The sequence below is a fragment of the Pelodiscus sinensis genome, chromosome 6, assembly GCF_049634645.1.
Source record: "Pelodiscus sinensis isolate JC-2024 chromosome 6, ASM4963464v1, whole genome shotgun sequence".
In the NCBI taxonomy this organism is placed as follows: Eukaryota; Metazoa; Chordata; order Testudines; family Trionychidae; genus Pelodiscus; species Pelodiscus sinensis.
In genome coordinates, this window is record NC_134716.1 from 61,382,536 (window position 1) to 61,401,764 (window position 19,229).

Consider the following 19,229-nt stretch of genomic DNA (forward strand, 5'->3'; position numbering starts at 1 on the left):
TGTAGGTTTGTTCTTAAGTTGAATCTGTATGTAAGTCGGAACTGGCGTCCAGATTCAGCCGCTGCTGAAACTGACCGCCAGTTCTGACTTACATACAGATTCAACTTAAGAACCCCAAGCGTCCCCAAGTCAGCTGCTGCTGAAACTGATCAGCAGCTGATTCCAGGAAGCCCGGGCAGAGCAACTCTGCCTCGGGCTTCCTGTAGTCAGCGCTGGTCAGTTTCAGCAGCGGCTAAATCAGGACGCCTGGGGCAGAGCAGCTGGGGTGCTGCTGGGTTGCTCCAGCAGCGCCGCTCCTCGGCACTACTGGATCAACCCAGCAGCACCCCAGCTGCTCTGCCCCAGGCGTCCTGATTCAGGCTTTGCAAAGCCTCGGGGAAGCCGGCAGCGGGACAGCCCAGACGCGCCTGGGGTGCCCCGCTGCCCGAGCCCCCCCCCTCGGCTTTGCAAAGCCTCGGGGAAGCCAGCAGCGGAGCAGTCCAGGCGCGCCTGGGCTGCCTCGCTGCCTGAGCCCCCCCGCAGCTTTGCAAAGCCGCGGGGAAGCCGGCGCTCCTGGGCTGCCCGAGCCCTTCCATGGCTTTGCTCTCCGTCTTCCTGGTCTGCAGACCAGGGAGACGCAGAGAAAGCCCCAGAGTACACGGGCGGCAGGACTGCGAGGTCCCGCAGTCCGTGTACTCTGGGGCAGCCCCGTTCGTAACTGCGGATCCGACATAAGTCGGATCCGCGTAAGTCGGGGACTGCCTGTACATCAGTATTTTTTTTCTTTCTATCATCTATGAAAACAGTGCATTTCACTTTCATTAAGGTTAAGATGTGTTCCTACCTAGACTCCAAAATGTTCTTATTTTTATTATTTTTCAGTACATCACCAGTTAGGATCAGAGCCTCTTCTACTAGTTGCCAGCATTTATGAAGATACAGTGCCTGACCTTCAGATCACAGAGACTGAAATGAACAGATAGAGTGTGGAGAAATAGGGTACAAAAGGGAAGGGATCAAGATTTAGACACACTTCTTAATAGGTTTCCTGTGTCGGCATCTAGATAGCCTTTATGTTGAATACAGCTGATTTCAGAAAAGCTTTGTGGTCTAATACAATGAAAATAAATTGTTTTGGATTTGTTAGCTTCTGGAATTTCATCTTCCTTGTCTAATCCTTTCAGGAAGGAACTTGTGGATCCATCTGGCCTGTCTGAGGAGCAGCTGAAAGAGATTCCATACACAAAAATAGAGTGAGCTTATTTGTTATGAAATATGGATTTTTCTGTATGTATGCTTAATCGCCTGTTTTTCATCCTCTCATCAGAGCCTCTCTCTGTGGAATAGCTTGTCTGAGACTAGAACAGCATCCTGATAATCTCTGATCTTTTGAACTCCTCAGAAAATGTTGATCCAGAAAAGAGTAGCTCAAATAGGTAGAGACACGTGAATAATTTTTAAACTAGGTACATAAATGTAAACTTCACATAAATGCTAACAAAATCATCATCCTCTCCTAAACTGCCATGTCAGTCTCTGATTACACTCACAAAAGCCTTGTAAACATTTATTTTCTAATTTTTTTCATTTTTTTAAATTTATCTTTTTAGTCGGATTCTTTTTTAAAGCGTATGCTTTACCTGTGTGACCCCTCTAATCACAGGCAGCTACCAATGCAGATCCCTTCAGGGCATACATCCATTTCACTTGACAACTGGCCATCCAGGAGGCTGTGTAGTATTGGCAACTGCTTTTGACAGAAGTGGATTTCTAGTTTGCTTCTCTGCTGTACCCTTGAGCAAAAAGTATGGTGATGACTAAAATTCCACAGATTTGATTTTTTTTTAAGTCCATGCTTTAATTAAACAATTTCATTCTCCAACATACACATGCTAGTATCATTTAGAATGCAGTTTGAAATACAAGTTTAAATGTAAAGTTTGAAATACAAACTCATAAAGAAAGGATCACTCCTTTGAATTCAGTGAGCACAGAAAGCCACCTGTTATTCTTAACGGGAAAAGGGAGGATTTTACAAATCAAAGTTAAATTTCCTTTTCCGGTGCAAAGTCTCAGATGTATTAGTTTGATACTATGAATTTTTTTCTCATTCAGGACTCAAGGTGACCCAATCCGCATTAGACATTCCCATTCCCCCCGAAGCTACCGGCAGTACCGGCGGTCCCAGTGTTCTGATGGCGAGAGATCTGTTCTGTCCGAAATGAAGTATGTGGAATGTGAAGGTTTTAATATTACACAGATGCTCCTCTGAACTCACAGATAAATTAGTAATAGCATATATGTGACTATTTCGTTGACATAATGCTCAGGTAACACTGTAAGAGCTAAGCACTCAGTGAAGCAGGAAACATTCATTGCCTTTTGGAACTTGAATGTTTGCTTTGCTCAATGGTGGTGACCTGTTTAGAAATAATTACAGTCTAGTCCAGAAACCTAAATGAATATACCCAGCTCTTCAGCAGTAGGTTGTGAAGGTGCCTGAGAGAAAAGAAGAGAGTTCTTGTAAATTTGCTTCCAACTATATATGCCCTTGATTCACTTTCTTCATTTGCTGCAGTGCAGATCTTAAGTTCCAGTAGACATCTACTCATCTGTTGATAGCTAAAAACAGACTGATAGAGATTAACTAGAGACCATTTATGAAGTGAGTAAAACAATAAAGGGCATGATGCAGTAAGATCTTAAGCTGGCAGAAGCAGCTTCCTGAGAATGTCCCTGGCAGAGTGTATAGCTGGTACAAAGTAGGGCTGTTAAATTGAGAGTAATTGACTAATCAAATAGTTGATGCATTTTGCATCGACTATTCGATTAGTTGATAGGGTGGCTACACTTCAAAGGCGAAAGCGCTGTGTGGAACCTGAGGTCAGCTGGGGACTCCCCCGCTGACCCTGGGCTCCATACAGCATTTCAAAGTGGCAGTGCCACACAGAACCCAGGGTCAGCGGGGGAGTCCCCAGCTGATCCTGGGCTCCATGTGGCGCTGCCGCTTTGAAAGGCTGCGTGCAGCCTGGGGACACCCCAGCTGCTCCTGGGCTGCACGTGGTGTTTCAAAGTGGCAGCACTGAGTTGAGCCCAGGATCTGGCCCCAGGCTTCATGCAGCACAGCTGCTTTCAAGTTCCCCCTCCTCTTTCCCGCCCTTTGCTGTCTCTTTCTGATAGAGGCAGCAAGAGCGGGAAGCGACTAGTCAACTAGCGTGTTGACTATCCGATAAACATTTGCTTATCGGATAGTCGACTATTCCTTCACATCCCTAGTACGAAGGCTCTACACCAGCCGTGCTCCCATCCCTAAGTATTTAAAAATGAGCAAAGGTGAGCAGCTACCTCCTACCCTCTAAATGTTGAAGGGGAGGGGAGTAGGACTCCTGACTCTGATTATCTGTGATGGACAGGAGGAAAATAGAGAGGGCGGGGCTTCAAGAAAGGGGTGGGGCTTCAAGGAAGGGGCGGGGCGGTAGATCTTCGCCTGTTCGGAGATTTAAAAAGTGATCTTGGGTGTAAAAAGGTTGGAAACCATTGCCTTAGCAAATCACAGAATTTATCCTTAAAATATTTTTTTTAAAAGAGAGAGAAAAAGCAACAGGTTTCTTTTTCCGATCTATAACTGTTGATTGTTCTAATATGAAAGTGTTATTGTTAGGACCATTTTCATTTTTACCCTTTGAGGAAAAAATGCAAATAGTAGGTTTTTAAACTGCAGATTTATTCAGTGCATTTTTTTTCTTCCACAGTAGTCATTGAACTAGTGCAATCTCATGTTTTTTTCCAGTGCAAAAGCAGATCTTGTGCCTCCGTTGCCTGTGACACATTCCTCAGATGCTCAGGGTCCCAGCATCCCAGCTTCACAACAGGTTGGTAATTGTGCAACTTCTCTACCAGGTATCTGGCTGGTGGGTCTTGCCTACATGCTCAGAGTTTAACTGGCTGCTGTATTTGGTTTGGGAAGGATTTTTTCTTGGTTTGTGCGGGGGGAGTGGGTTGCCTTCCTCTGCAGCATGGGACCTGGGTCAACTGCAGATTTAAATGAGTATAAATGGTGAATTTCTGTAATTTGAAGTTTTTAAATCATGATTTCAGGACTTTGGAAACTCAGCCAAAGGCTAGGGATTTATTACAGGAATGGCTGGGGGAGGTTTAGTGACCTGCGATACACAGGAAGTCAGACTAGATGATCATGATGGTGCTTCTGGATTTAAAGTCTATGCCCTTAGGCTGTTTTCCTGATGGAATTATCAATAAGAAATATTTAATGGGGAAAATATATCTAATACTTGATCTTTTGTTTTCACTTAGTAGTAGAGCTTACTGAGTCCCTCCAACCAATATGGAATAAGCTTTAAATTATGTAGAAGTAACTGCTTAAAGATAAACTTCAGTTTTATAATGTAGATATATTGAATTTTATAATTTACCATACTGCCATTTCTGACTCTCTGGTGTTTGGAAGATATTTCCTCCTTTTGGGGCCTATTCCTCTTTTAATACAAGTGGGATCAACTAGGGCAATTCATTTGCCAGATGCCCTCTAGAAAAATCAACTTTTGAACTAACATCTTCCCTCCACTCCACAGTGCCTTGCTGCTGTCCAAGGTTTGTAATTCTCATTTTCTAACCATTCAGAGGGGAACAATCCTCTTTCAACTGATTGGCTGAGAAGTCTGGTGGACTCAGCAGGGAAAAACATAGTAATTAAAAAAACAAGTAGTCATAAAATAGGACTGCACAGATATCAGCTGTGAAATAATGGTAATAAACTTTAGGCACAGTAGGTGATCTAAAAATACAGAATTATATTATAAAAACATAATGTTAAAAGAAAACCAGATATATTTAATTCAAGCACACAATGGAAAATGCCACACAGGATTCTATCTAGCTTCCTAGTCCTTAGAAAGTTGGGACTTATTCCCGTGATTTCCACTGAACTCTCTGGTGTTGGTTCACCTTCAGAGGCTACAAAAAAGGTTTCTTACATTGCGGTAGGTAACTCAGTGTAAAATCTTAATGGAGAGAAGGCACTGTAGTTTTTACCTCTTTGAAGCTAGTCAAGATCTGCTGATCAGAGGTTGTTCTTGACTAGTTCTACAGGAAGGTAAAATTACAATGCCTTCTCTCCACTAGGATTTTACAGATTTAGAGGGCTAGTTAAGATTTACTGGTTCAACTCTAAGGTAACCATTTTGATTCTGCTACACATCCCTCATTTCTAGCCAGTAAATACTCTTTGCTCCTGTTGTTTTCATTTTGTCCTGGAAAGGTGACACATCCTCACTTCACTAGTTGCCCTCTTTCTGGAATGAAGAATTTCAACATATTTTATTAAATATTCAGCTCTTCGTGCAAGTCAAAACTCTCAATATGGAGACATTAGTTGCTTTCAGAGAAAGGTCCATTCGTGAGTGTTTGTGATATAAGTATTTTAAATACACTATAAAAGGTTAGAATCTTTTCATTTCCTGAATAAATTGGGATTGGTCCTGCCTTGCGCTGGGGGCTGGACTTGATGACCTCCTGAGGTCTCTTCCAGCTCTGTTTCTATGAATGCCCAGAACAAACTCTTATCACAGGGAGAACTTGTGTGCTTTGGTTTCTTTCTGTTTTTCCTCATGAGAAGTGAATTGGCAGACTTGGAGCAGTAATGATTGGAGACCGCTCTCACGCTGCACACAAAAATACTAAAACTTCCTGGCCAATGTACCCCAACACAGTTGTGCACTGAAGGCACTCTCAAGACCCCCAAAATGACATTGGTTATATGATAACAAGTGAGACTGAGGCGTACAGTTTGTCCCACCAGATCAGTGTTTTTTCTTCTTGATTTCAAAATGTTGGTACTTCTAAAAGTAATATGTAGCTCAAAAGTAGTTTGCTTTGATAGTGTTGGTTGTATCTGTGTAACCCTGAACAATGTAATCACTGTAAGAGGAAGTATTGCCTAATGCTTAAAATGCCAGAGTAAAAACAATTGTGGTTTCTTTTCTTTGCCAAAGACTTGCTATGTGACATGAACATGACTTTTAGCCTCCCTTTCCAGATTTAAAATGGGGCTAATTCCCTTCTTTACTAGAATTTTGAGATTTATTTCATAATTTTTAAACCATTTTGAGAATTTGCTGGAGAATTGGAAAGTTGTTTTGTGTGTCATGTTATCCCAGTGTTCTTTTCAGAAATAACAGCTGATGTCCAAAAAAAATTTAGATTTTTATTTATAAAAATCTAATATTAAAGGATTATCAAAATATATAATTAAGTGGACAAGGGAAAAATATCAGGTGGGTTTCTACATAAATTCCTGGTCCTGAGAAAAGTAGGTGCCACTTCCTCTGTGATTGCCACTAACAACTGCTGTCTGTCTCAATGTCAGTTTGCTGCGAGTTTTTTTTCAGCAATGTGAAGATTTCTAGGAACCTTTGGAAAGCTCTGCTTGTCTGATTGCATATATTAGAAAATAGGGTCCGCTCATGTGCATGTAGTCAGCTTGATTATTTAGAGGATTACTAAGTCATTTGCTTCTGTGGCAAACCCTTTCTTACCTGACATTTGTTTCAGTTTTTTTGCTGCTGTTAGAAGTGATGAAGCTGTGGACCCAGCATGTTCAGTGAACAGTAACAGTGTTTTTGACTTCTAACTTCTTGCCCTTTTTAGAACTTAAGACATTTATAGCAAGAAAAAATAAATTATCTTCACCATCAAATGGATGTTTTGGTTATGAAAATGAAATTATTAGAAAGCTAAGAGCACTTGTATATATAATAGACTTTCTCCAAGATTCTGAGTCATGCTTAATGAGAAGAGCAGCTCTTCACATTAATCAATCTCCCTCTGCTGTATGACAATTAATACGATCACAGAGGCTCCCACTACATTCGCTCCAATATTACAATATGGAATAAAGATATTACAAGTAAGATTAATGCATGCAGCAATTTACAAGCATTCAAACACTAAATGCCAAACAAATTCCAGATAGGTATGTTTTCAGTAACTGGCCAAGTACCAAATAATTTAGTGTTGGTATTTGCTGGATATAGAATATGAGTCCAAACATGGCAATGGAAAACAGACAGGGGGAAGAGGAACGGGCCAGGCCAGCAGGAACAAGCATGTAATGGGTTTGCCACAGAGAGGATGGCAAAAGTATGTGGGCCTGGGCCAATTAAGAGAAATGGGAATGTAGTTTTGGTATGTGATCAAATGCACTTTTGTTCCATAAGGCTGGTATAGGGAAGCAAATCAGATAGTTGTCACATCTTTAGCCTATATTTCACCTGTCTTTGAAATAAGCAAATACCCATCACATTCTGCTAAATATTTATGGATCATTTATATCATTTACCACTACTGTAACAATTAATTTTGTATTCTTAGTGTTTCTGTACAAAGAAACATAGCATTTTTGAAAGGAACACTATCAATAATTCAACCAGGTCTCTTTAATATATAAGCCCCAGTCATGCATAAGGAGCCAGTGCTTGGTCAATGTGCTTGTGAGGAGTTCCATTGACTCCACTAGGACTCTGTACAGCTCTAAAGTAGATGATCACAATATGGGATTAAGGCTAAGCCTGCACCAAAGGAAGTAATATCTTAATTCGTCATTGTATTTTCACCAGTGTATTTTTGTCTTTGTTCCATTCAGAGGCAAAATGGGTCCAAAGATAGCCTGATAGAAGAAAAATCTCAGATATCTTCTAGCAGCCTGGATGGAAGACACCGTGCAAAAACAATAAAAACTGTACATGCATCACGCCTCAAGATAGAGACTTAATTGCCATAACTAAGAATAATAAATGGACTCTGTTCCTTTGAACTTGGAAATTACACAAGTTAATATATACTTTAGCTGGAAAATGTTTATCTGGCATAAGAAGAAAAATGTGAACTGGAATGGTGGTAATTTCCTTAAATATAAAATTCCAGTGTGCTTGTTGCTCTGAAGGGCAATCACTGTTTTCATCACTGGTTCCACATACCATTGCTTAGGTGATTGCAAATAAGTTGACTGGTTAGACTGTTCAAAGGTAAAGTCTTAATAAAATTCAGCAATCTTCAGATTCTGTATTTCCAAAAGAGGAACAGAAGAATGGCAGATGAGACTTTGATCTAATTAATTTAGTTGCCTGTTTCCAACAGGCATTTGGAGGAAGGGGTAAAACCATAATACAACACTTGGCCAATTGTGCAATACTAGTGAGGAGATGTCTTCCTGATGTCATCTGATGATGAACTTATACTCTGAAGCATGTTATGTTTATTTCAGTCTAATACAACTGCAAGCACTGTTCTTGTTCATATAAATGTTAAATCTAAGTTTAGATTTTTCTAAGGTAATTGCCACAATTATATCTTGTGGCATTGAGTATCATGTACAAAGGGATTTCCTTTCACCATTTTTAAATGTTGTCTTTTAATTTTAGATATCCTCTTGTAACGAGACAGTACTTGATTAGCCTTCTCTGTACTATTATTTTATATACTCCTACCATATCTCCTCTTAACCTTAATCTTGTCCCTTAAAAACTAAAATGAAAAACTTCTTGAATGGCCCAGGGCCAGTGTAATAAGATTGCCTGGTACACACACAGATTTGGAACACTGGCTGGACAAATTTGTACTATAAACTTTGGAAACACTTCAAAGTGGCTACGTAAGATGGGGCTGGGTAAGGACATGTCTAAACTAGGAAATTATTTAGAAATAACTATTTCAAAATAATAACTCCCAAAATAATTTCAAAATAGCATATCCATACTATGAGGAAGCCTTGAAATTAGTCCGAAGCAGGCTCCCTTAATGTGGATGTGCTACCTCAACTTAGAGCCTCAGGAAACACTTGGAAGTAATTATTTTGAATTACTCTGGGGAGTAGTTATTTTGAAATAGCAGCAGTGGAGCATCCACAATAACACTATTTCGAAATAAGTATTATTCCTCATGACAAGCAGGAGTTACTACTTTGAAATAACCAGCCCCTCTTATTTCAAAATAACAGGCTTGGCAGTTTAGACACTTCGCTTGTTATTTTGAAATAAGGAGAGTTATTTCACAATAACTCCCTAGTGTAGACCAGGGCTAACAGAGTTGGCTCTTTGATACCTGCTTCACTAATCTAGTCTTTTTAAGCTCTTATATGAAATCCCCCAATAACAATCTAATAATTTGTAGCACCCTTCTCTGGACCAGTTCTTTTTCTCACTCATTTCTGAGATGATGACCAAAACTGAATGCAATATGCACAATGAAGACAGTATCTTTGAATTATATAGTGGTATCTTTTCTCTACCCTTTGTAAAACAGAGTAACATCTTACTTGCTTTTTTAACTGCTGTTACATGCTAAGCATATTATCTTCAATGAGTTTTTTGTACTGATGCCCGGATCTTTTGCTGAGCGGTTATATTGAATTTGGAACCCATCACTGCTTCTTTGAATGTGCTTTACCTTGCACTTATCTACACTGGATTTCATCTACTACTTTGCTAACCAGTTTTCTATGACAGATAAGCTTTTACAGAATCAAGCAAAATTCTTCCCAGACCCGTAATTTTGTACTGAGTATAGTTTGCCATCCCACTAACAGTCTAGAAGTTGACTAACATTATACACTACTTATTTTACTACTGATTGCTCAGTCTGTTCTTCCCTACTGATGTAGCTGTTTAGCCATACTTTTCTATGCTGTTGTTTAAATCTGTTTTTTAATCTATAACAGGCCTTTGCCTCTTACCCTGCATGCATCAAGTTTCCTCAAACAGCTCTGGAGAGAGATTCCATCAGAAGGTTTAGGTAAAACTAATGAATTTGTCAAGCGAAAAGATGGGTTAGGCATTATCTTTTACTGGCTACTTCGGATGGTGAAAGAAATGAGATTTCGAGGTACACAAAGCTCACCTTGTTTTCAGCGGTGTTTCCATTAGCTGCTATTTTGATAGAGTTCCAGTTGGTTAAAGAGGCAAATTACTGTTAAAGAAGTCATGTTAGTTTTTGTCTGTTAGCTTAGACTTGATTATTTTACTTCTAAAACCTCACCCAACACTGCAAGTAGCTCTTTACATATAACCCTTGATGGGCTCCCATATGGGCATAGGGGACCAACCATGCAGAATCACTTGTGGAATTAGATCCCATGTTTTTTCATGTTAATGCGGTGATGCTCACTGATCTATAATTATTGGGAGCACAATTAATCTCTTTAAAAAAGGACACACAAATTTGTTATGGACGTGAAAATAGGGCCGATTAACGTTTTTCATCTAAACTGTTTTTCAATGAAAAATTGTTTTTAAACAACTATTTTTATGACAATTATCTGCGTTCCATAAAAATAGCAATGGTTTGCAGGAAAACAAAATAAAAGGATTCATAATGGCACCACAGTACCTCATGATGATGTGGTTCAGGGGCCATAGTTCTATTCTCATTTGTGAAATGGGCTTTCTGGCCAGACTATAGCTCCCAGTGAGCCACCTAATCAAAGACTCCCATAGCATATCATCTCTGTTAATTAAAATGAGTGGTGCATCATGGGAAATATAATCCAACCAGAAAGTTTGAATAGAAACATTATCCAGTTTGGCCAAAATATTTTGCTGAAAGATGTAAACTTTTGGGGTAGGGTAGAGAAGATCATCTTTTCTGGCCAGATTTAATATTTGTAGATTCTTCATTCTTAGTTCCTTTAGAATGCTCTGATGAATGCCATCCAGTGCAGTATTGTATCAATCCTAATGAAGATTCACTGTTATACAGTCCCACTCCCTAACCCATAGAATTCCAATCAAATCTGCTACTAGTTTTTCCCACAATACTTCTATTTTTGACCTTGTTTTACCTTCTCTACAAGTGAACAGAGATCCTGAAGTAAATGGCAAGTGTGAACAGAGAAATTAAGCATAAAACAACCTGTAAAATTAAAATAGAAACCCTTGCAGTAGTGGTAACTATCCTGTGGGACTGGACTTAGCTCCCCACTCCAAGGTGGGCTTACTCTGCAATTCTTTCCCCTATCCTCCACACTTTCCAGGCCTCTCAAGTAAATTGAAATACAATGAATCCCCCGCCCTCCCCAAAGCTGTAAAATAATTTCACAGGACTCTAATTGTTCTTTCTTCCTTTGTGGTGAAAACTAATATAAAAGCAATATTTGGTTTCCCTCCAGTTTCCTTATGAGCTCTTTGATGCTCATTTAGATAGGCACAGACATGGGCAAAAACATTTTTAAACATGGCTGTTTCTGTACAGTGCTTGGTCACACTATTTTTAAATGATTGCCATCTACCTCTTTGGTAATACAAATGAAGACAGTCATTTTTCTGTTTTGCACTCTGAGCTATGTAGGAACCAACACCTCTGTCAGCATACAACTTTGCTGGTGAAACTAAAGTACTGCATTACAAAAAAAATCCCCCTCACTCAAGTTGTCATAGTACCACCTCTTGCCATGCTCCCAAAGATATCAAAAGTATGTTTTGACTAACTGTGAGTAAGACACAGGAATGTATTTTAAATTTGGATACACCTGGACTTGTTTAAGAATAAACTATTCCAAGTAGCAATTCTCCACATATTTGCTGTGATGTTCATCCAAACTGGTATTTTGTTACTTCTCTGACATTTCTCAATATTCTGACTTTTACTGAGATAGAGGAATGTGTGGCAAAAACTTTTACTTGTACTTTTATTACCTGAATTTTGTATATGCAGATTCCACATCCTAGCACTCTTTCACAGTACACTGAATTTCATGTGTACAAAGCTATTCTCACGCATTTACCTGGCTCTTATCTTTCCTATCTAGTTGTGGGGTTTGTATAGTATCAAAGCACTCACAACAAGAAACTGTGGTATTTCATTTATTTGCACTATGTGTAAGAAATGCTATGCTTTGTCATTTTTTCATTTGTGTCTTGATGTATCCTCATTTGTAAAATGTGCATATTATTGTGTACCTCATCTTTGACTGAAGGTTATTTCTACTGTACTTCTAATATACCTAGCAGGTTTTAATGTATACCCTGTTTATTTCTCATTAGCTGCCATCATACTCAGCTCATTTAAATAATCCTTTAAAATCTTGCTAACTTCATGTGCTGGCAGTCTTTTTCCCTTTTGATAAAGAGGAAATTATCCATTCCCCCAAGGACTAATGTACTTATCCTATTCTCAACCTTATTTTCTCATTTACACATTGAAACACATTCCACATTATAACAGCTCAGAAAATAGAATAAGCATTTCGAAGAGAACTAATGTAGAGGTCCAGGATTTAAACTACATGGGCTCACTGACAGGGAGAAGGGGGCAACTGATCCAGGGGCTTGGCAATTCAAGAGGACCTCGGGTACCCAGCCACCACTACTGCAGCAGTGGCCAGAGCCCCACATCCTTTAAATCACTGTTGAAGCACCATGCAGCGTGCTCCAGGAGGCTTAGAGCTGCACAGGGAAGCACCAATGCTGCACACTGAACTCCAGGCAGCACTGAGGGCTTGGAGAAAAGGAGGTGCTGCAATCTGGGATGGAACTGAGGGCAGAACTACCCCTCCCCTCTGCTATTATGATTGTATTTCCAATGATAAGTTTCAATTATTTATGACATGACTTTTTCCCTAGAATTAGCATGAGTAGACAGTGCAATTTTATCTGCATATTGTGGGGAAAAGAATTGTATACTAATGATGGTCAAACTGAAAATGTTTTTTCAACGCTGACTAAAAAAACATCAGACAGTGTCAGAAGCAACTAGAGACCATAGGAGTAACACTGTATCCTTTATATAACACAAGGTAAAAATTCTCCATATTAAGGAGTAAACTAGACACTTTGATTTAAGTTTTTACATCTGATCATTTGAAGAAAATGCCCATTGAGTTGCATTCCTTCCTTTAACAAATGGTACCTTTCAAAGATGCTAAACTACTTACTGTATTACTGCTATATATTTAAGTTTGGCAAAAATTATTTTTATAACTACAGCAGATATTTTATGCATGAGAGATCAGACTGGGAAGTATATATTCTATGTACACAGTTAAATTATCTATGAAACAGCTGTTTGCTTTATTTTAAATTGAATTGGAAGTAGCAAAATTTGCATCTAGGTATTTAAAAATCAAATATTTGCACTACACAAGAAGAAAATCACCAACTACAGTAGATGTCTAATAATCGTCACCTTTTGAAAGATGCAACATTGGAGCATCTAGGTTCCAAAGTAGCAACCCTTAAAAACAAGGGGAGTCCCACTAGTCTTGCACAGATATTCATCTCTGGAAAATTAACAATCCCCCAGCTTTCCATTAGATCTAATAGTTACATCTTGCTTCTCTAGAAGTTTAGTGTTTTGTCTAAACCTTTGCTTGAGGCAAATTTGGAAATCAGACACGCAGTTCACTATTACATACTTGCCTGATCAAGAATGAGATTTTTGATTTCACAGCATTGAGAACTTGGAATTATCACTTGATACAATGAACACAAGTCAGAACCTGACTAGAGGTAGAAATTCCTAGCACTAACTGCTTTGGTTCTAATTTTTTAATAGGTGAGGTATAGTTTACAGTTTCTGAAGCTGTAAGATACACTGGTTTACCAAACTGAAGTAAAGCTTGAACATGCATGATTCATAGGCAGAGCAACTTGAAAGGTGAGGCTTTTCAAATGGAACAGCTGAATAAATTTATATTTCCTCACACTATCAAAACCAAGTTATTTATAATCACTTGTAGTGTTACAAAGTTTCCCATATTATGCTGGCAATAATATTTATTCTGGTTCAATATTAATGGACTGATTTTAGCTGAGAAGGTGGTACATAGAAAAAGTCAACAAATGCAGCAATTAAAAAATATAGTCTTTATTTTTTAGTACATGAGACATTCCTCCTATTGGTGCCACACACAGTTAAAAGCTACCTGAATCATCTTGTGAACATACTACAGATTGAAACTCTCTAAACTGGGACCAGGGAATCTTGGCAGAGGGCCAGAGGCAGGAGCCCTGCCACAGGAGTCTGGGCTAGCGGCACAGGATCCGGAGCTGCTTTGGGGCTAGGAGCCCCAGCAGCAGGGCAGTGGCAAGGAAGGGAGCTGGCAGCCATCAGGAGGAGTAGGCTTGGGGGACGGGCAGAAATAACCTCTCCTGGTCTGGCAAAATCCCTCCTTCCACACGAGTCAGGTTCCAAGGGTGCTGGACCAGGGAGGTCCAACCTAATACGTTACCATGATTTTCATGATTCATGAAAACATATCTACCTGTATATTTCTTATAGAACTTTCTTCTGGTGGAGGAAATGCTGAATTTGAGCTGATCATGTAGAAATTTTTCCTGAATAAAAAAATAAATAAATACCAAATATCAGATGTAGATTAATATCCAGCATGTTTATAAATTAGCGAACCACAAGATCCTCAAGGGTAGCATAAAGTAGTTTCATAAAATCTGGTTTTGTTTCAGCTTGGAAACAGTTAAGTCTGCAAAGACATTTTCAAAAATACCTACACATTATAGGCTACATCTAGCCTGGCATGATTTTCTGGAAATGCTTTTAACGGAAACTTATTCCGTTAAAAGGATTTTCGGAAAAGAGTGTCTAGATTGGCACGGACGCTTTTCCGCAAAAGCACTTTTTGCGGAAAAGCGTCCGTGCCAATCTAGACGTGCTTTTCCGCAAAAAAGCTCCGATCGCCATTTTCGCGATTGGGGCTTTTTTGCAGAAGAAAAATCTGAGCTGTCTACACTGGCCCTTTTGTGCAAAAGTTTTGCACAAAAGGACTTTTGCCTGAATGGGAGCAGCATAGTATTTCTGTAAGAAGCACTGATTTCTTACAGTAGGAAGTCAGTGCTTTTGCGGAAATTCAAGCAGCCAGTGTAGACAGCTGGCAAGTTTTTCCGGAAAAACTGGCCAGTCTAGACACAGCCATAGGGACATCTTAGTTCCTGGCTTAATTAAGCAGGACTTCAGATCCCATTTCAATTACAAGCACTATTCTAAGTTTAGTCACAATAGAAGTTAAAGTCATACAACTGTCCCTTATTCAGCAGAATCAGGGGAGAGATTAATCCCCAGTATCAAATAATACTGCAGAAGGACTTTCTTTATGCCTTTCTTGACACCACAATCATTAGTAACAAAAATGAGCGGGCAACACAAAGGCACGAATGCTACACATTCTTAAAAATGTCTAGCTGTAAAGTTTGCTGTAAACAGCCTTATCCAGGAAACATCAATGTTATGCTAGAAGCTATTGAAAGAGACTACTTTTTAATTTTTGTGTAAGAGTCCTTAAAATATATAGTGTTTTGCATTATCATGCTTGTATGCATTAAGAACAAATGAACTAAAACATTCAGTTCCAGTGGAAACTAGAAAAATCTATTATGATTCACTTCCAACTGCTACAATTTAGCTCTGAGGCAACAAGACAGACCACTGCCTGAATTCTGAATATGAGGCAACAAGACAGACCACTGCCTGAATTCTGAATAGTTTGATAGGGTAGGGGCCAGAGCCAGTCTGTGAGAATCAATGCTCCCCTCCCACCATAAGGGCATGAGCCGTGCTGCGGTTCAAGTGCCAGCTCCTTACTGCAGGGGAGAACATACAGCCTCACAGACCTGATCCAGGCAAGATGGGGTTGGATCTGGTACCCAGACTCTGCATGTTACATGGAAGTTCTCTGTGCAAGCACCCCTCATTGTTCCCATTGGCTGTACTGTGGCCAATGGGAGAAGTGTGGGTGGTGCCCTGCAGGTCTCTTCCCATTCCCACACTCCCCCATCCAAATCCTCCAGCCCACTTCTGCACCCTCTTCCATACCTCACACTCCTACTTCTCAAACCACTCCTGCGCCCTAACTCCTGCTCAGATCCCACATCCTAACCCTATTCCTGCATCCTAACTCCTGTCCAGACCCCACATCCTCAACCTGCTCCTCAGTAGTTCCCTCCCATATACTGATTGCTCATTTTTAGCCCTACGGAAAGCCTAGAGGTCCCACACAAGATCTACTAGCCCCAGTTCCCATAGGATCTGGGGAGGAGCTTAAGGGAAGTGAAGTGAATCTTTCTCTCTCTTCTGGTCCTCATTTGTGGCCCTGACTGATTTTTCTGTGGCTCATTAGTCCCTCACCTCCAAAAGGTTCCCCAGCCCTGGTTTGTGACATTTTGCACCAATATTCTGCAATTCATTTCAGCTTTAGAAGACTTATGAATATTTAATCAATAATAAGTTAGAACATCTTTGCCCACCTTACAAACAAGACTTAAGAGTTCTACACAATAACTGCTCCCAAACTATGACAAACTGCTAGAAAATAATCACTGTTTATGGAAAATGACCTAAAGATAGGTTCCAACTGCATATGGAACAGTTTCACTAACCAATATAGACAATGAATGAAAAAAAACAAACCTCACCACATTTCTTTCTTACCATAGTATACAAAGCCATGTGTACAGAAACCGTAGTCTTCTATTTATTCAGACTCATTTTCTATACTGAACACAAACAAATACAAGTTAATACAATGAATAGGTGGTATTCCAACCTGCAGGGCACCACCCACACTTCTCCCATTGGCCACCCATGACCATATTCTTGAAATTTTTTGTTTTAAGAACTGACCTAAACACTGGAATCACAGTGCAGAGTTGGTGCAGCACCAACTCAAGCCAGCAAATGTATAGCAATTATGATAAATTTTGTAGCTCTATAATTATATCTGGATAGGAACCTCCCCTGAACTCTACTAAGAAGCAATTAGCAAAAGAGGGAGGGTGTTCTATGGCCTGCAATGTGCAAAAGGTCAGGCTACTAAGTAATTATGGCCCCTTCTATCCATAAAGTCTATGCATGTGAAGACTGCTCATACCTATTATCAAAATACCAATTTTTCTACAAAGATTCTGTCCTTGCAGAATTGTGGAGGGAAAAGGTACATAACCATGTCCCAAAACCTTTTCAGCAAGAGTTCTTGTATGCCTTTTTTGACACCACATTCACTGTGGGAGATAGTGATTGGGTAACACAAAGGCAAATATTTAAATGTGTGAAGTGATCATTTCGTTTCTCAGTGCAAAAACTAGCTTAGCCACATATAAATAAGGGATCACCTTCAAAAAAAGAACAATTAGTAGACATGTTAAGTTGCGATTAATTAGCTAATTGAGTAATCAATGGAATTTCCATCCACTACTTGATTAGTTGATAAAGGGAGGGCACTTGCTATCCCTGCTATGGCCAGCTTTGGGACTGCTGCAACTTTACGTCCTCTACCCACCTCCCATACTGCACACAGTGCTGGGAGGAACCAGCTTTTACGCTGTCTCCCCTCCCCCCCACCCCCAGCACCAGCATCCTTCACCTCTCCTCCACCCCCCCTCCCACTGCCTCTGATAGAGGCAGCAAGGGGGGGGAAGGGGAAGCAAGTAGTTGACTCAGCTACCCAATAAGCATCCCTTACCATTCCTATTGATTAGTTAAGTAATTTTTTAAAATTATCTACAAGTGTCAGATATTCCATTAAAAATAACCATACCATTCACAAACTGTCATACCAACCTCTTGTAAAGTGAGACGTGTTAAATACATAATGTGTGCCAATGGGTACTGTCTGTATCTGAAAAACAGGAGAAAAGCGATAAAAATATGATTTGTCTAAACAGATCACTTTAAGTAGTGTGATTCTAATTTGTATATAAATATTGTCCTCAAAATAACTTTCAGTACATGTCCCCAAATGCAGCCCAGGAGCATGCAGTGCAACTCAGAAGAGTTGAATGTACAGAGATGGTTTCTATGCCTAAAGGCTGTTCTAGATTACACTGGCTGCCACTAGCTTCACAAGGCTCTTTTGGCAGCCAGTGATTATGCAGAAGACCCAGCCACTCTCCAAACGCACCTGAGGGTGAAACTGCTCTACAAGGCAGAAAGGATTCCTCCCTCCCAACGGCGAGGCTGCCTGTGGCTGGCCACGCCGATTTTAAGGCTGCGCTGTGCGTTAAAATAAAAGCCCCCAAGCGGGTTAGTGTGAGATCTGCACGTGCCAGACAGGCTGCCGCTGCAGAGTGAACACGAGCAACAGCTTCGTCCCCTGCTGGGATTTACACACAAGCGCGGGTGGGTGGGTCCTCCCCGGATCCCAACTTCGTTAGCTACGCACGTGTGCGCGCAACACCGGCCGAACCGCCCCCGGCAGCGCTACCCGGACCCATCCGAGCTCCCACCCCCCACATCCGCCTGCGCCTCGGGAACGGGCGGGGGGGGGGGGGCCGAGCGCCTCCGGGTCCAGGCAGTCACAGCGTAGGCGAGCGGGCGCGAGCCCCGCGCAACTTCCTTTCTTAACGGCCGCCAGGCGCGGTCTCGCCAGGGCCACAGCGGACTGGGTAGCGCGCGAGCCGGACGCACCGAGCGTTGCGTGTTACGGGGGGGGAGGCTCGTGCCCAGCCTCAGGCGATGCTGCAGCACGTGGCACTGCAGCCTGAACCGCCTACCCGCCCCGGCCGCTGTGGGCCCGGCTCGCGAGCCACGGAGCTTGTGGCTCTGGCCGGGCCTACTCACCATGAGGCTGTCGCTGCTCCCAAAGCAACTGGCCCAGAGGCCGAGCAGCAGCCCCCCGCCATGTCCGCCCGCTTGCTCCAGAGCGAGAGAGAGAGAGAGAGAGCGAGAGAGCTCCGCCCCTGCTCCTATCCCAGCATGCCCCGAGCTGGACAAACCACTCTAGCCCTAGGGGGAGGGGCGGGTTGTACCAACTGCTCATGTGGCCTGGACGGGGAGGGGGGGGGAAATGTACCAATTCCTCACGCATTCAGGCAAGCGGGGGGGAGGGGGGTTATACCAAGTGTTCTCGCACGCAGGGAGGGGGAGTAATAGAGAGGTAGCCCTGTTAGTCTGATCCTGCTACAGCAAAAGGAAAAACGATGCCGCACTTTAAAGACTAACAAGCTGGTTTAATAGGCGATGAGCTTTCCTGGGCCAGACCCACTTCCTCAGCTCATATTCTGGGAGAGAACTGGCAGGACCCTACATACCAAAGGAATTCTCGTTTTTCACCGTATCCCTTTGGGGGAGGCGGAAGAGGGGGAGCGGGATGTACCAGCTTCTCACGCCGGCCGGAGCAATGTGCTGGGGGGAGAGGGGGCAGGTCGTGGGGTGGAGTGAAGGTTGCGGAACTCACAGGAAATGCTCCTCTTGCCAGTGGATCGCTATCACCATGAAGAAGGCACAGTCAT

General features: G+C 41.5%; 1 protein-coding gene, 1 long non-coding RNA gene and 2 other non-coding genes across 13 annotated transcripts in view; 1 reads left to right on the forward strand and 3 right to left on the reverse strand.

Moving 5' to 3' along the window:
- EPB41L4A (erythrocyte membrane protein band 4.1 like 4A) overlaps positions 1–9,897 on the forward strand; it is a 181,512-nt gene extending 171,615 nt beyond the window's left edge. For all 5 annotated transcript variants that reach the window (XM_075932021.1, XM_075932019.1, XM_075932023.1 and 2 more), the window contains 4 exons: positions 1,164–1,232; positions 2,095–2,205; positions 3,770–3,851; positions 7,640–9,897. In XM_075932021.1, coding sequence (XP_075788136.1) covers positions 1,164–1,232; positions 2,095–2,205; positions 3,770–3,851; positions 7,640–7,768 — 391 coding nt within the window. In that variant the 3' untranslated portion in view covers positions 7,769–9,897. The remainder of the gene's footprint in view (positions 1–1,163; positions 1,233–2,094; positions 2,206–3,769; positions 3,852–7,639) is intronic.
- Positions 351–18,699, reverse strand: LOC102462225 (uncharacterized). 6 transcript variants are annotated; one of them, XR_012904778.1, is made up of 7 exons: positions 18,559–18,699; positions 17,560–17,617; positions 16,432–16,496; positions 14,252–14,324; positions 9,892–9,960; positions 1,620–1,772; positions 369–1,203 (listed from the first exon to the last, which is right to left on the reverse strand). It is a non-coding gene; the product is annotated as an uncharacterized LOC102462225 (long non-coding RNA). The 6 variants fall into 6 exon arrangements; XR_012904774.1 differs by having other exon boundaries at positions 351–1,203; positions 9,892–14,324; XR_012904775.1 differs by lacking the exon at positions 9,892–9,960 and having other exon boundaries at positions 376–1,203.
- On the reverse strand, positions 15,022–15,155 carry LOC112547660 (small nucleolar RNA SNORA13). Its single transcript, XR_003091458.1, has one exon. It is a non-coding gene; the product is annotated as a small nucleolar RNA SNORA13 (small nucleolar RNA).
- On the reverse strand, positions 16,903–17,034 carry LOC112547661 (small nucleolar RNA SNORA13). The gene has a single exon (XR_003091459.1). It is a non-coding gene; the product is annotated as a small nucleolar RNA SNORA13 (small nucleolar RNA).
- Positions 18,700–19,229: the final 530 nt, after the last annotated feature.